This window comes from Carassius gibelio, chromosome A7, assembly GCF_023724105.1.
Source record: "Carassius gibelio isolate Cgi1373 ecotype wild population from Czech Republic chromosome A7, carGib1.2-hapl.c, whole genome shotgun sequence".
NCBI lineage: Eukaryota > Metazoa > Chordata > Actinopteri > Cypriniformes > Cyprinidae > Carassius > Carassius gibelio.
Window position 1 is genome coordinate 2,379,738 of NC_068377.1, and position 17,194 is coordinate 2,396,931.

Consider the following 17,194-nt stretch of genomic DNA (forward strand, 5'->3'; position numbering starts at 1 on the left):
GGAAAACTCTAAATTGATGTTTTGTTGCCAGGAATCAACACACTGTGTCATTATCGCAGTAAATATAGAGCTGGAATATGCAATAACATTTACATTCGAGCATTTAGCAGAAGAAAACTGAAACCATATAGACATATGAAAATAAATAAAGAAATATATAAATAAAAATCACTGACAACAAAATCATTAAAACAAAAATATAAAAATACAATTTCATAATATAATACAATATAATATATTTAGTGCTGGGCAACAATTCATTTTTATTTTTAATCGCGATTAATCACAAGATTGTCTCCTGTTAATCACATTGTTATGCACAAAACTAATAATGCATTCAAATGTAGTGGACACTTTTTTCATTTAAAAGTAATGCTATGTGAATAAAAGTGTAATAACATTTGGTTTGGAAACACTTTAAACAAATAAGGTGCTTTTTTACAGCAGTGTTCCTTTTACATAGAAGCAGTTACAATATTTATTGTAAATCTTAACTCATAACATTGATGTAATTACATATAAAATCAATTAATGCGTTAACCTGATAATGTGTCAACTTGCTCAGCCCTAAATAATATAATATAATATAATATAATATAATATAATATAATATAATATAATATAATATAATATAATATAATATAATATAATATAATATAATTTTAGTTTTAGTGATTTTGTTGTCAGCGATTTATATATATATATATATATATATATATATATATATATATATATATATATATATATTTGCAGTTTGCAAAAAAAATATATAATAACGCCCTGTGCTCTTTTTTTTCAAAGTAGTAAATAAAGTTTATTGAAGATTACTGGATTATAATTTGCAAGAAAATACTCCGCCCATCCATCTTTCTACTTAAAAATGTCATATTTTAATTCTATGTTATTATTTGTGAATTTACTAGCAATTTCTGACTGAAAATAGTTTCAAAGTAAATCCCACACTGTGCATAATTAATAATAAAAATAAAAATTGCAAAAATGCATGTTTTCTGTTATGATTAGGTTATACCGTATAGTCTGTGAAATGTCCCAGTTAGACGGCTGAATGTGTTACCTGTGTGAGGTGAGTATCACAGATCTGCCCTCTTTAATCACGCTGAGGATACAGTCCCACAGAAAACGGCGGGCCTTGGGGTCCATACCGGTGGTGGGCTCGTCCTGCACACACACACACACACACACACACAGCATATGTAGTATGTGTATCAATATTCATAATGCAAAGATGTAAGAATAATGATGATGATAATAATAACGACTATGCACCCGTTTGTAAGGAAGCTTGTAAATTAAATATTCTATCCAATGCGGTCATGTCACGACAGGTTAAACCCTTTTATAAAGTCATCTTTTAAGGGTAACTTTTTATATAGTCTATGGTCAAAGCTTATGGGTCTGTCATGTGATGAAAGAATGACTCAAACCCATAAACTTTATAAAAAACATGGACGTGGTGTCCGTGATGTCCGTGATGTCACCCATTGGTTTCCGAAATGCGTTTTTAAAGCCAAAAGTGGGCGGAGGCGGCCATCGTCATGGTCATCTTGGCAGCGCGTCACTCCCAGATAATTGAAAATGGGCAAAAAGGGCGGGAGCTGGTTGCTGAAGCCACGCCCACCTAGCACTGTCAGCATCGGCAAACCACCTCACTTAAGTGGCCACGCCCTTAATTATGCAGAACTTTAAGGCTTAATATAATTTAAACGGACGAGTTATAGAAAAAAAAATATATTTTTTTCTGCTGTAATGTTGGGCATTTTAGCCAGCCTCCAGTGGCCAGTCGATGAATTGCAGTTTTAGTCACTAATGTGTTTGTTTCAAGAGAGAGAGTGGAAGGTTGCCGCTTGCTCAAACCTGAAGACTTGTCAGATAAGAGGTGAGGTGAACTAATCACTGAACACCCAAATAAACAATTAATTCATATTTTCTGTTTCATATAGCATTATAGTTTTGTATTGTTTGTAGTGTGATCAACGTTTGCTACTAGTAGACATGTTAGGGAAGTAACACGTAACATTTTTAGTATCATTTGCTAAAAATTAAAATGAAATGAAATAATTCGATTAAAGATTTGTTCATTTTGCTGAAAAATATTCAAAGATCCGAGTCGGTAAAATGACTTCCAAACTTCCAATCATTATACCAAACAAAGATCACAGCACTGTTTTTTGTGTCTCTGAGCAATGGACGGTGTTTACTCATTGAATGAATCAGCTTTTTGAAAGAATCGGTTGAATAAATGATTCAGTGATCATCTCATTAACACAACGTCAAACGCTTTGTTTCTGAATGAATCAGCTGTTTGAATGAATCGGTTGAATCTCGATGACTCACTCATCAACATTCACTTGCTGTCACCTACTGCCAGTTTTAATTTCACATTTTGGCTATTTTTTTTTTCATGTTTTAAATGATTTCAAATGTTATGTTAAAAACTTTATACAGCTGTATTTGCAATTTAAATGAATCCATGTGCCCTCTGATATACATAAACTGTGTAAATACAGAGGGCCAACCTCCCGCTCTCTCTTGTGAAGCCAACAAGGAAGTGACAAAAACTGTAATTCATCGACTGGCCACTGGAGGCTGGCTGCAAAACGGAGTCAATCCCATAGACTCCCCATGTAAAAAAATAAAATTAAAATAAAAAACAGCTCCCGCCCTTTTGCCCATTTTCGACTGTCCGGGAGATTCGCGCGGTGATGCCAAGATGGGCGACGTCCCGCTCTGCACACTTTGCATGAATTAGGGAGTATCTAATCTCACAAATATGATTATTTTGCACGTTTACTAGGTCAGATTTGCATACTTTACAGAGAATGCATACTATATATTAAGCTAAATGGATGACGTGACCTTTGACCCGTATGACAGAATCACGACATGATGATCCTTCTGTCCTCTGCACTGATTTGGAGCGGGACGGACACGCTGTGAGCACCTGCCTCGTAATGCTGCCTTTAATTAGCATCCGCAGAGAGCCAATCAGGAGTTATTCTGTGGGTTATGATCGCGGATTACTTCGTATGAGTCTTTGTCAGGCGGAATGAGATTTTAATGCCAGCAAACAGAGGCGTGTGTGTGCAGCGAATGCTAAATCTGGCTGGAAACACATGAAAAATGTCCCGCGAGTGACCTCGAGTCCTGTGTTCTTTTCTTCTTTAATCTTTTCTATCACTGTTCGGCTGTTCATTTTATCCTTAATCCTCAAGGACGTTCTCTCATCTGTGTGTGTGTGTGTGTGTGTGTGTGTCAGTTGTACTTTGAGAATAAAACTGGCCCTAGCTACATCTCAAAGAAAAACATCCCTTTAAAGACTAGGCACAAATTATTAATAATGCACTTCATAAAGGTCAAATCATATTTTCATTAACGTTTTCTCCCAGGTGTCAGGTAATGGTTTAGAATAGTTTTAAATCCACAAATGAATCCAAGGAGACGCACAAGTGCAAATCAGATGAGACTGACTTTTGTTTAATCGCATGCATTTATTATTATTTGTGGAGTTTGAAATGTTCTCGCACGGGAATTCACAAACAGGCTCCACCCATTTTACACCACAGCCAATCAGATCAGAGCTTTGTAATAATATGCATATTTCTCTGACTACTTGTTCTCATTCTGGGAAGCTCATATTTAATAGTTGGAAAGTCAAAATTACAAGGTCAGGTGTGCTCAAGTCTGTGTTGTTTTATAGTTTACAATTTTCAAAATATTATAAAATATATATATTTTTTGTATTATCTTTTATTTGTTTTAGATTTAATTAAAGTTTTAGTAATTTTGATGTGTGTTGGTCCTTTTATTTTATATATATATATATATATATATATATATATATATATATATATATATATATATATATATATATATATATATATATATATATATATATATAATTAAATCAGAGTTGTTAAAGTTAACAAAAAACATTCTTATATTCATGTACTATAATTTAATGTACTAAAATAAGTAAAATAAAAACTACATAGACTTTTTAAAATTACAAACGACAATAAAATTACAAAAACAACTTGAATGAAAAGAAAAGAAATATTCAAATATTAATTAAAAGCTATAATAGTGTCTCAACAATATAAAATAATACTGTTTTATTAATTATTATTATTTCAGTTGTAGCTTTACTTATTTTAGTACATGAGATTCTAAATCAAGTTTTTGCTACACTGTAATTTTATTAAATTTGATTTGAAGTGTTAATAATTGGTCCAAGTCACTTTGGTTGGCGCAGGATTGTGAAATACCTTTTCTGCATAAAATTTATAATTTACAAAATAATGAATAACGAATGTGATCTGGGTGTGTTTTTATGTTTTTTATTCCGTTTATAAAGCAGCCATAAACTTAATTGTTATGTACTCTATAATCACTGCACAATACTAAGGTATTTTGTACATGCAACTAAGATAATTGCATTGCAAATTTACCAATAATAGTCTGGCATGTTTTCTCACTGACATGAACATGTCATTTCCAACTTGTAAAAGTGACTCAGACGCAGTGTTGAACCGACCGCACTATATTGTGTGATCAGAGCAGAAGCAGACTTCAGTTTGGAGCTCAGCTCGGTCTGGATGTGCAGGTTTGTTTTATTCATCGTCTGCTGTTAGATGTGTTTGCACTGTTAGCACTCACACCAGCCAAACTGAAAAGTCTCCAGAGTCATATAATTATTTCTGTAGGTGTGAAGAAACATTAATCAGTGTGAAAGAACAATCAACAAAACCTGCTAATGGGCATCACATTTTCATATCTCCATAATAGCTGAAGCTTTCATTGTTGAACTGTACTGCATTAAAAGACAGGTATTTGTTTGTTCGCTTATTCATTATTTTTGTTGTTGCTGTTGTTTGCTGTTTTATGTACGTTTTAATTACTGGCCTCTGAAAATAAGCAGCAGAATTAAAAATAATAAGTAATTAATGAACCCTGACATCATTTTTGAGTCTGATTTTGCTCAGACACCTGATCAGCTTTCAGACATGTTATCACTTGCTGTGTTCATTAAACCAAAAACTGAAAATCAGACGCTCAGAGAAGATTAAAAAAGAAAAAAAAAAAGTCAAACTAGAGATAAAACTGCAACACTGTACACACATAAACGTTGACTTCTTTAAAACAATGTTTTCGGCCAGCTGTCTGATGAAGGCCCTTGAGCTGAAGAAATCAAATTGAGTTTATGTTTGTAGAGAGAGATTAAAAATTATTACCCAGTAAATCACTGAATTTTTATTTTTAATTTTTATAAATAAATAAAAATTATATATATATATATATATATATATATATATATATATATATATATATATATATATATATATATATATATACATACATATATACATACATACATATACATATATATATATATATATATATATATATATATATATATATATATATATATATATATATATATATATATATATATATATATATATATTAGGGTGATAAAATTGTGATAAAATCTAGAAATTTATCTATCTATATGTGTGTGTGTGTGTGTGTGTGTGTGTATCACATGCACTTTGAATGTTGTACACAATTTGTCGAGAAGCCGTGGTTTAGAGAGTATTGCATCTTTATCACTAAACTCATGTCAAACTTGACTGAAATCTGTGTGATGCATTGAATTTTCTTGTAGAATGTTTCAGATATCATTTGTGTGTTTCCACTGGGACTATGCACCTCACTACTGTATTTACAGTTACCCAGAAACACAATAAAAGCTGACAGACAGACACTAGAGCCCTGTGAGTGTGTTTCGTAGCTCATGTGTTGATGTGATTTGAATGTGTGTGCATGAACACAAACATGTTTCTCCTCTCGTTTAGACGAATCAGTGCTGATTGTGTGACTGGGATGGGTGAAGAGGTGTGGAGAGCCAGCAGGTGTGTGTGTGTGTGTGTGTGTGTGTGTGTGTGTGTGTGTGTGTGTGTGTCTTACGAGGAAGACCAGAGGAGGGCAGCCGATCAGAGCAATGGCGGTGGAGAGTTTGCGCTTGTTGCCGCCGCTGTAAGTTCCTGCTGATTTCTCTGAGTATTTGACGAGACCCAGCTTCTGAACGCCCCATTCAGCCACCTGAGAGAGAGAGAGAGAGAGAGAGAGTGAGAGAGAGTGAGAGGGGGAGAGAGAGAGAGAGAGAGAGAGAGAGAGAGAATATCACTGTATACTCATTCACAAAACATCCATCCATTCAGTGTGTGTGTGTGTGTGGTGTGTGTGTGTGCATCAGGGTTAATGCTGAATAATTAAACTAAGATTAAATGATTAATTTAAAACATTTCATAACACTATAATAATTTACATGATATAAAAAACCAACAGATGGCAATAATGAATGAGACTCAAGGGAAACTAAAAAGAAAGAACTCGTGCTGACGAAACTACTTAAATAAAAGTAAATGTAAAAACTATATAATACACTTCTGTTCAAAAGTTTGGGCCAGTTAGATTTTTTTGTTTAAGAAATTCCTATTTTTTTATTAAATTGATCAAAAGTTACACAATATTACAGTTTTACAGTATAATGAAGCATTTTTTTTTTATAATATAAAAAAAAAAAAAAAAAAAAAAATAGTAACATTGGTATTTGTTTGTGTGTGCTTGTGGGATTTTGGACAAGCTAACCAGTTGCACGAGATCAAAGACTTGCGAGACCACACACACGCACACACACACACACACACACACACTATAGACAGAGAGTGAGTTGAAGACAGAAAGGTCAAGGGTCTACAGAATACAGAGCGCAGGCTGTATTACCATGGAAACCTCTTTTTCGGGAACCCCGCGGAGTCGCGCGTAGAACTCCAGATGTTCTCGTCCCGTCAGAAGCTCATCGATCGCATCGAACTGCGGACAGTAACCCATGTTCTGCTGCACTAACTGCATGTCAGTGCGGATGCTGAAAGATCAACAGCAAACACCTCAGCAGCCGCACAGCCACAAACACAGAACCGCTAAAACATTCACCTTTGAGTTAGTTTAGTCCATAACATTCAACTAAATAAAAATCTGAAATTATGCTTTGGCAACCAGTTGAAACCTTTTTATGAGTTTTATTATTATTATTATTATTATTCATGATTTTTGTTATTTATTTATTTCAATGATTTTATTTCAGTTCATAATAATAACCCTGGAAAAAAAAAAAAAAAAAAAAAAAAAAAAAAAACCACCACTCATGGTCTCTCTTTCAAAAACTCTCAAAATGAAAGCATGTGAGTCTGTGAGACAAAGATAAAGTGGTGCTGATCTCGGCAGGACAGAGGCGCAAACACAGCTGGAAAAAAAAACCACTGTCTGTGAAGTGATTGACAGCTGTGTTTCCCGCCCCTCAGACACACACACACACACACACACATGGGGACTCACCTGTATCCGTTCAGGAAAGCGTCTCCTGACGTCGGGCTGATGTCTCCCGTCAGCATTTTAAAAGTCGTAGTTTTACCTGCTCCATTGATCCCAAGCAAACCAAAGCACTGCAAAACACAATCATTGTTCACGTCATAGAACACAACATTCACCTTTGCCATTATGCACTTATTAAAAATGAGACACTTTCTTAAAATAATGCTTATATAAATTGTTCATGTCTGTGTGTGTGTGTGTGTGTGTGTGTGTGATTAACCTCTGCAGCAGGAACACCCACGCAGACTTTATCCACGGCTGGAGTCTTCTTCTTACGATACATCTGCAGAACAAAAACATCCGAAAGTGCAAGTATGTCATGCTTTGAGAGCTTTTCTTAAAATAAGCATGTTTTGCAAATATATGATTATTTTTGTGCAAACTAAAGGCATGGAGTAGATTTTGTGCAACAGGTTTAACAGCAAAAATGTGATCATGTTGATCATTTCGAGGCCTTTCATGTATCAAATATGATACCGTAGCTTTATAGGGTTAAATATCCGCGTGCATGAGGACTCATCTGGCCTGAGACGTTTGAGGGTCTCCTGCTCCGACACCTGTCTGCTCTCAGAGCAGCGCGTGATTCACAGACAGCTGCTCTCAATGGCTGATTACAGATCAGGACAAATTAAACTCTCTCCTAATCACCGAGACTCTCCTGTGAACAGCTGGACTACGACCGTCTGGCCTGAATATACATGAACACACAAACCAAACCTCCAGAAAAAGAAGAGCACTAGCTGGCATTTAAAACGGTAAGTATCATGGAAATAATATACTTTAAAAGAACATACTTAAGTGTGCACTGAACGCAGTGTTTCCAGACACTTGTCAGACTGCAATTAAATTAAATTGTACAATATTAAATGCGTCTAGCTGAACTTTAGAGTGTTTTTCACTTAAATGGGACTTAAGTACAAGCCAAAGCTCTTCTTTTACACAAAGGCTGGCTTGTACGTACATTCATATATATTCAGGACAGACAGTGATAGTCCAGCTGTGTCACCAAATGTGTCTGTGTCTGTGATTAGGACTGAGAAATTACATATAATTATGAAATTACATGTAAGTTCATAATTACTTGTATTGTCTTTGAAGTATGTTCAAAGTACTGCTGAAGGTGCTGACAAGAATTCATGATCAACTTAAAATATAGTTTAATGTTATTTATACTAAATATATATTTATACTAAAGATATATAACTTGTATCATATATTTAAATATATTTGTAATTAAACGTGATATATTAACTGTAAAACATTCATTTTAAATGCAATATTGAATAACACTAAAGTTATAATTATAATCTTATAGATTACTTAAATACTTTACATGTACGTTAGTTTGTCAACATATACAAAAGTGTACTTTAAAAAGATTTTTGAAACAATGATTTAAAATGTACTTTAAAGTAATCTGATATTATTACAAAGATCACTTTTTAAAAATGTATTTAAGTGTGTTAAGAAACATTCATGAAAGTGTCTCTCTTTAGCTCACTTAAGTGGCCTTTTATTTCACTAATATTATTTTATCTTATATAATTTAAGTGTATTATTATATATTTTTTTTAATATACTTTTAAGATTAACATTATAAGTGCACATTTAAGAAAATTAAGCACACTTGTTTGACAAAGGAGATCATGAAAGGCACCAGAATTTTATAATTGCAAAAAAAAAAAAAAAAAAAAAATTGGGTGTTTAAAAAAAAATCAAGTCTGAAAAAAACAACACATGTATTGATCTCAATAACCCAGCCAAAAAATAAGCTGTTTTGCTGGTCTTAAACTGGTTTAAACTGGTCTATTTATCTGATTGGCCAGATGGTCATCAATTCTGATCAACTGACAACTGCCCCAAAACATACATTTTATGGCACTTTTCAGAGCAAGTATATGCAAATTTGACTTGAAGTCACAAGAACAGGAAGTACCTTAGTGAGGTCACAGATCTGGAGCAGGTCGTTCTGAGCTCCGCCCCTCTGCACACGTTCACGCTCAAGAGCCACGTCTTCATCCTCTTTCCCTGAAGATGGTGGTAGTGACTTCATCGACCTGTGCGTGAAGATGTGCATACGTCACCACAGATCATGTGTAAAAGTCAGTAAAGACAAACGGATATAGAGCTACATTCACTGGGTTTTCTGAAAGGATAGCTCACCCAGAAATTAAAATTTTCTTTTAATTTACTGAATATCAGGCCATCCAAGATGTAGGTGACTTTTGTTCTTCAGTAGAACAGTAAAGTCAATGGCTACCGTCACTTTCAGAGACAAAAAAGCACATACAGACAACACAAAATTAATACCCGTGGTTCGTGATGGTATATTGAGGTCTTATGAAGCGAAATAATCAGGCTGTGCAAGAAACTGAACATTATTAACAACATTATTACCTGTAATCTAGAGGCTCAGGCAAATGGGGAAATCTGATTCTTCTCTACAAACTGGATCTTTTAGACAGTTAATTTCAATGAATCGGTACAAAACTGATTCACCAATTGGTTTACATAATCACACAAGACTTAACATAAACAATACACAATTATATTATTAAAGCACCCAATAATGAATCTTCATTCAAGAGTTCGGTTCACGCACGCACATATCAGCGGCTCATCGGTCTTCAGTCCGATTCGAACCGTTTCCTCAGTTCAGTGAGCACTGAATCAGTTCATTCATCAGAGGATCAGATACGCCGCTGTCAGGCGTCTGAAAGTGAGTTTAGACTGAGTAACTTGTAGATCTGTGCTGCTCGAGCCACAAACTGTTTCAGATGCTTCAGTCCGATTTGATGAACTGGTTCATGCAGTTCACTAAAAAGAACCAGTTCAAAAGAATGATTCATTCGTGAACTGGATATGACTTACAGGTATTAATAATGTTACAAATAATATTCAGTTTCTTGCACAGACTGATTATTTTGCTTCATAAGACCTTAATATATCGTCACACCGATACACCACGGGTATTAATTTTGTTTGGCCTGCATATTCTTTTTTTTTTTTTTTTTTTTTTTTAAAAGTGACAGTGGCCGTTAACTTGCATTTAATGAATCAACAAGGACCAAAAATCTTCATACTGTTCTACTGGAGAAAAAAAAGTAACCTACATCTTGTATTTTTTTGATTCATAAGACCTTAATATATCGTCAGGAGCCACAGGTATTAATTCTGTCTTGCTTATATATCCTTCTTTTGAAAAAGTGACGGCAGCCAGTGACTTTATTTTCTGAATCAGCAAGGAGCACCGTTTCAGCTAAAAATCTTCTTTACTTTTCTACTGAAGAAAAAAAGTCACCTACATCTTGATTGGCCTGAGAGTGAGTAAATTAAGAGTGATTTTTTTTTTTTTTTTTTTGGGTGAACTGTCCTTTGAAGGTGTGGTTCTTACCTGGGTTTGCAGAAGAACTTGTACTGGATGAGCAGTGTCACGCTGAACATGACGGCCCCCTGGATGGACATGGCAAACAGATTCTTGCCCACCATGTTCCAGCTGAGAGGATTTTCAAAGCGGTCTTCACCTGAAGAGACACACACACATCAGCTTTCCCTTCAGATCTCACGCTCTTTCCACAGGTGTGAAAACCCGTCTTACCCAGGTTTTGGTAGAGAGTGGCAATGGCCTGGTTTTTGGCCATGTCCATCAAGCCTCTTCCCAAACAGAAATGAGGGAACACCAGCAGCACCTGTTTGACTATGTCATTGATACGGGTTATGTTCTGGAGAGGAACACAGATGGGACAGGGAAAGACAGTGTTAGACTTGAAACATGGGATTCTTCAGAATGTGTGCATTGATATGCATGCTTTTTCATTGATTGAGTCATATGGATGCTTTTATTAGAGGTTTCTGAGGCTTTATCGAGGTAAATTTAAGACTTTTAAAAGACCTTTTTAAGACCAAGCAAGGTAACAAAATATGGCAGTATGTTCTCTTAATGCTAATGCCTTGTATTAGCAAAACTTCAAAATTTGAAAGCACAATACCTCCCCCAATGGTAGATTTATGTTTTTGTTTTGAATATTTTTAGAGTAGTCTTTTATTGTGGCCAGCCTAAGACACACACCTGTGCAATAATCACACTGTCTAACACTTGTGAGGTGGACGGATTATCTCGGTAAAAGAAGAAGTGCTCACAAACACAGATTTAGACAGATTTGTGAACAATATTTGAGAGAAATAGGTCAAACTGACTAAATCCTTACACAGCACTCACATTTCGTTATTTTGTTTGATTGCAAATAGTCTGTTAAACTGGATTAAACCAAAACACTTTATTTATAACTAGTGATTTATTAGTGAAGTAGTACACATTGTAAAATTTATATTATTTATATTATTTTAAATTTTAGATTTTTCAGGCAAGTCAATCAATCAATAAAATACTGGATCGTAAAAAAAAAAAAGTTACATACATGTATTTGTTTATTTATATTATATCCCATAATTTTTGGATAAATTATGTAGCCTTGCAAACAACAACAGCAAACCTGGAGCTCTTTATAAAGGGGAAAAAATAATTGGAATCACTTTCAGAAGGTTTTTTTTTTTTTTTTTTTTTTTTTTTAGCAGATTAATGAATAAAACATTAACAGCCAATCAGAATCCATTCTGCTATAAAGCTCCAGCATTAAAAGCGGCAGATGACAAAACTGTGATTATAAGCAGCAGAAAGCTAATATAGTTATTGTTGTTGATGTGACCGTGTCTTTAGTCTCAGCATGGGCTGAAAGAACGCTTTGCATCTGCACACCTTAATTGTGCCTCCAGACATGGGGCTTCAGACCCACAGTAAATAAAGGAAATAAATAGAAAAGGACATTTCTTATTGGACATAATGTTTTCCACTGCAGGCTTTCAGGAAATTATGAGTGTGTTTGTGTGTGAGTGTGTTTGCTGGAGGCTCACCGGGTCGTCGAAGAGCTCCATGACAAACGTGGCCACGCTGCCGTTGATGCCGATGAAGAGGTTGATGCAGGTCAGAACCACATACGCTGTGCTGGGAACACTGAACAGGAAGGAGGCGGGATACATCGTCGGAGTGATGGACCACCTGAAACACACACACACAAATCAACAACCTCTAGGTGAAAATAAACTACACACACACTCTCACACAAACTCTCTCTCTCTCTCTCTCTCTCTCTCTCTCTCTCTCTCTCTCTCTCTCTCTCTCTCTCACACACACACACACACTCACACAAACTCTCTCTCGCTCACACACACACGCACTCACTCACCCATACAGCACCAGCAGAAGGATGAGGGCAGGCAGGTTCGGTGGAGAGACGTATGATTTTGTTTGGAAACACAGGAAGATGATGATGACGATGATGCACGGCACGATATAATTACACTGAAACACATCATAAAACACAATCAAACCTCACACTTAAACTACTTGTGCTTTAATATTCATTAATCTGACTACTTTCTCTACACTTTTGTGTCTGGCTGAACAATCAATGAAAATAATCCTGAAATCGTTAAGTCTGTCACTTAAACAGATTTAGGAGTGAAGCGCAGCACTGTGTTCATTTACACATGAGCAGCTTACGATGCGGTCTTTCAGCGTCTCATTTCACTGTAAATTCTGCTTTGTTTTCAAACTTCATCTCTGCGTGTGCGGTGAGTTTGAGTCACTTCATTTGGAAACATGCTGAACATTATCAGATGTTTAATAAGAAGCGTTTACAAACCTGCTGCCAAAAAAGGAGAAGTTTAGACCCCCAACCACCCCCCATACTTTTTTTGGCTAAATTTCACATACTTTTAGCAGGAATATAATTTAACCCCGAGAAAAAAAAAAAAAAGTTAATGGTTTAATGTTTGCAAATGAAGAAATTATGATACAAATATTAGTTTTGTAATTTTATAACTGTACTGTAAACTACACTTAGTATAATTATTATATATTATATTTATTATTATTATTATTTATACTATTTATATTTCTTATTTTTGTTTAATATTTTAATTTAATATTATTGATAATAATAATAATAATAATAATAATAATAATAATTATTATTATTATTATTATTATTATTATTATTATTATTATTATTATTATTAATAATAGTAATCATTTTGGGGTGGGATAAACTGAGCCATAGCCTTTTTTTATTGTTATTTATGTTGCCCTGACCATTTTAACAATGAACAAATACAATGCACCATTGGTTCTACATATAAATTCTACCGGTTTTTTTTTCTTAATTGAAAAAAAAAGAATATAAATATATTTGTGCTGCATATGTTGTGAATCCTCTTTTTATCTGAACTGATGCTAACTGATTTATTGGCAATTTATTAGCTGAGGTGAATTCATCTCAGTCTGCTCAGACTGCAGCTCATGCCAGAAGAGTCTCACTATCTAGAGACCAATGGATGTGAACAGGCGGTGGTGAACAGGATTCAGAGAGAAACAAATAGAGTTTTAATTAGCTATCTCAGCTGCTCTGTTTAGTTCCCATCCATCTTCCAGAGCAGAGGAGCTTCTGGTGTACCATGTCCCAGGCGAAGTTGGCCAGCCAGTAGACGGTGGGGTTGACACCGCTCACGAACTGCAGGTGCTTGGCTTTACTGACGCGCTCCTGGATGAGGAAGAGGACGAAGCTGGCTGGGATGAAGGACATGGCGAAGATCACGCAGATCGACACCACCACATCTGTAGAAGTCGTCGCCCTGCAAGACATCAAAATACGATCAGGACTATGGTGAAACCAGTCGTAACGATCGTAACGCATCTGTGGGTTCAGTGCACAATGCAAACTTTGGAAAGCATTGCATGACACATCATTACACATCTTTAGTTTCTTTATGTACCAACACAGTCCTGAAATATTGATTAGATACACGTGAACACACGAGTGGGTACTTTTGCAGTATTATAGTGTCACTGAAATGTATTTCCAGACATTGAGCTTGTTTTGAAATAAATTCATCAGGGTTTTTGTAGATAACTACAACTATTAAAAACATCTTTGTTAACTGAAATATACTAAAACTATTAAATGAAAAGCTTGAACTCAACAGCTATGGCAAGTAACTGCAATTAGTTCATGTTGAAGCTCTAAAATCACAAACTGGAAATAAATCAACAATTAAAACAATTAAAAAAAAATTTAAGCTAAATGTAAAACTGAAATAATAAATAATTGAAATCTAAATAACAATATTGAAATCAAAAACAACAACTAAAAATGTATATTAAATAAAAATAAATAAATAAATAAATAAAATGAAAATAACAAAATTTCTAAATTAAATTAATTCAAATGAAAAATAAAAGACCTAATTAAAAAGCATAAAAGTAACAGTAATATAACAAAATAACAATTATTAATGCACAAAACAAAAAGTGCTCTGAGGTCATTTTCTCTTTAGTTGGTAACAGTCACAAGAATACAGTAATTGAAACAATTGCTGCTTCCAACAATTAAAGTTTGTAATGATACTATAATAAGTCTGCTGGGGCATTCTGGGAAATCAGCTAATATTTCATGTTTTCTCTGACTCCCTGCTGCTCGCGGTGATAGATTGAATCTCTCGCAGCCGCTGAGCACACAGTCTCTCAGATGAAGGTGATTGAGTTTCAGGACTGCATTATTCATGATTAGAGGGAAGTGATACCCTTGTTACACAGACGACGGTCACTTCACCTGGACACACATTTACAGCAGAGTTCTCTCCTTTCAATCCATTCGTCATCACAGCAAATACTGTGTGATCAACACACCTTCACAAGCTGGGTTTACTTATCCATGAACACACACACACACACACACACACTGAACACATCTCAGTTTTACAAGGAAACTCTATTCAACAAAGTGAGCTTTTAGACTTGAATGTTTTTTGAAAGAAGTCTCTTCTGCTCACCAAAACTTCATTTATTGTAACTAAAATACAGTAAAACTGTGAAATATTTGTACAATTTAATGTGAATTAAATTTCTGTGTGAATATTTGTCAAAATGTAATTTATTCCTGTGATGCGAAGCTGTATTTTCAGCATTATTCCTCCAGTCTTCAGTGTCACATGATCTTCAGAAATCATTCTAATACACTGACTTCCTGCTCAAAAAACATTTTATTTTTATTCTTTATATTAAAAACTATTGTGTGTGTGTGTGTGTGTGTGTTGTACTCACAGCGCTACAAACGAGAGCTGTTCTTTGGTGAGGTTCAGTGGGTGGTTGTATGTGGTGATGCCGAACTCTTGCTCTCGTCGTCCTGCCGGCAGATTTCCTCTCAGAATGCCGTTACTGGCCACGTTCAGGAACGACACGAGCGAATGCCAACCCTGATTATAGAACCACACCTGCACACACACACACACACACACACAGGTTTTGATAGTGGACATTAAGTTGAAATATAATAAAATTGAAATAATGGAAATTATAAATGGAAAATACTGTACAGATAACTGTACTGTAGATACTGCTGCTCACCTTCAGATTGTCTCTGGTGCCCAACTCTACCAGGAACAACTGAATGGCCTGGAAAATGTGCTCATTCTGATTAAACTGCAGAGAGAGAGAGAGAGAGAGAGAGAGAGAGAGAGAGAGAAAACCATAGTTTGTGTGTGAATACAATACACAATATCTTGTTGTTGTTCTTTTTTAATATGTAAATACTTTCTTTATCAAGGATACATTACATTGATCAAAAGTGACAGTAGAGACATTTATAATGTTGAAAAAGATTTATATTTCAAATAAATACTGTACTTTTGAACTTTCTATTTATTTGTGAATCCTGAAAAATAAAACGTATTACAGTTTCCACAAAAAAAAAAAAAAAAAAAAAAAAAAAAAATTCCTCTTCTGGAACTCGAGCTGCGTCGAACGATTTGGGGAAATGCCTTTGGCAAGATCAACTCTGAATATCGTGTGCAATCTGTCCAATGGAAGGGCGTGACGTCACTGGCGGGGTCACATAGCGACCAGGAAGCTATAAAGCCACGTGCCACACAGCTGGCTTCAGCTTCGCGTCTTTCAGCAAGCGATCTGTGTGTACATGTCTAAAGTCTGTCTTGTGAGTCTTATTTACTGTTGTCTGTCCATTAAAGCAACATTATGCCAAAGAGCAAGGCTAAAAGAAGACATTTGAGGGGCGATACTTGATTGTGCTATAGATTGTGTGTTCCTCCCTGCCCGCGCTACATGACGGGTAGGGATACACACAGTCTATGCGTGGTTTGCCTAGGATCAAAGCACGCTGAGTCGGCTCGGCTCTGTCCACATTGTGAACGATTGCCGATGCGGACGCTTTGATTCCGGAGGGCTCTCTTCGAGGAGGGAGCCTTCACCAGCGTTCCCCACAGTGCTGGTGGTTTGCAGGTGGATCTGGCGGAGGGTATGGAGACGGGCCAGTCCTTATCTCCTTCCTCATCTGCCAGATCCGGTGCCCAAACCCTGGGTTAGGAAGCATGCTTATCGGTTTCTTCCCCCCAGGGCGAGGGGTCGACACTCCACCTCTCTTCATCTGATGAGGTGGATGTAAGGACAATTAGCAGGGATTCGATTTATTTAGACTTTGCCCCTGGAATGGCCAAAGCATTCTTATACCCTTGAGCGGGTTACATTCCTAAAGTTCCCTCTGTTATGCCACAACCCATAGTACTGCAGGCCTTCTGCCCTCCTCCCTTTCGGGAGCCAAACCAGGAGAAGCTAAACTGTATGTGTCCAGTTCGAGTGCTGAACGCACACGTCCACAGAGCTGCCCTG

At 35.7% G+C, this 17,194-nt stretch overlaps 1 protein-coding gene across 1 annotated transcript in view; it reads right to left on the reverse strand.

Annotated features, from left to right (window-relative positions):
• LOC128016415 (phospholipid-transporting ATPase ABCA1) overlaps window positions 1–17,194 on the reverse strand; it is a 107,471-nt gene that overhangs the window by 10,218 nt on the left and 80,059 nt on the right. The window contains exons 35-47 of the mRNA XM_052600889.1: window positions 15,917–15,991; window positions 15,614–15,783; window positions 13,968–14,145; window positions 12,699–12,814; window positions 12,367–12,511; window positions 11,054–11,177; window positions 10,850–10,979; window positions 9,392–9,512; window positions 7,676–7,738; window positions 7,420–7,526; window positions 6,808–6,949; window positions 5,989–6,123; window positions 1,076–1,179 (exon numbers count right to left, since the gene is read on the reverse strand). Of these exons, the coding sequence (XP_052456849.1) occupies window positions 1,076–1,179; window positions 5,989–6,123; window positions 6,808–6,949; window positions 7,420–7,526; window positions 7,676–7,738; window positions 9,392–9,512; window positions 10,850–10,979; window positions 11,054–11,177; window positions 12,367–12,511; window positions 12,699–12,814; window positions 13,968–14,145; window positions 15,614–15,783; window positions 15,917–15,991 (1,610 nt within the window). The remainder of the gene's footprint in view (window positions 1–1,075; window positions 1,180–5,988; window positions 6,124–6,807; window positions 6,950–7,419; window positions 7,527–7,675; window positions 7,739–9,391; window positions 9,513–10,849; window positions 10,980–11,053; window positions 11,178–12,366; window positions 12,512–12,698; window positions 12,815–13,967; window positions 14,146–15,613; window positions 15,784–15,916; window positions 15,992–17,194) is intronic.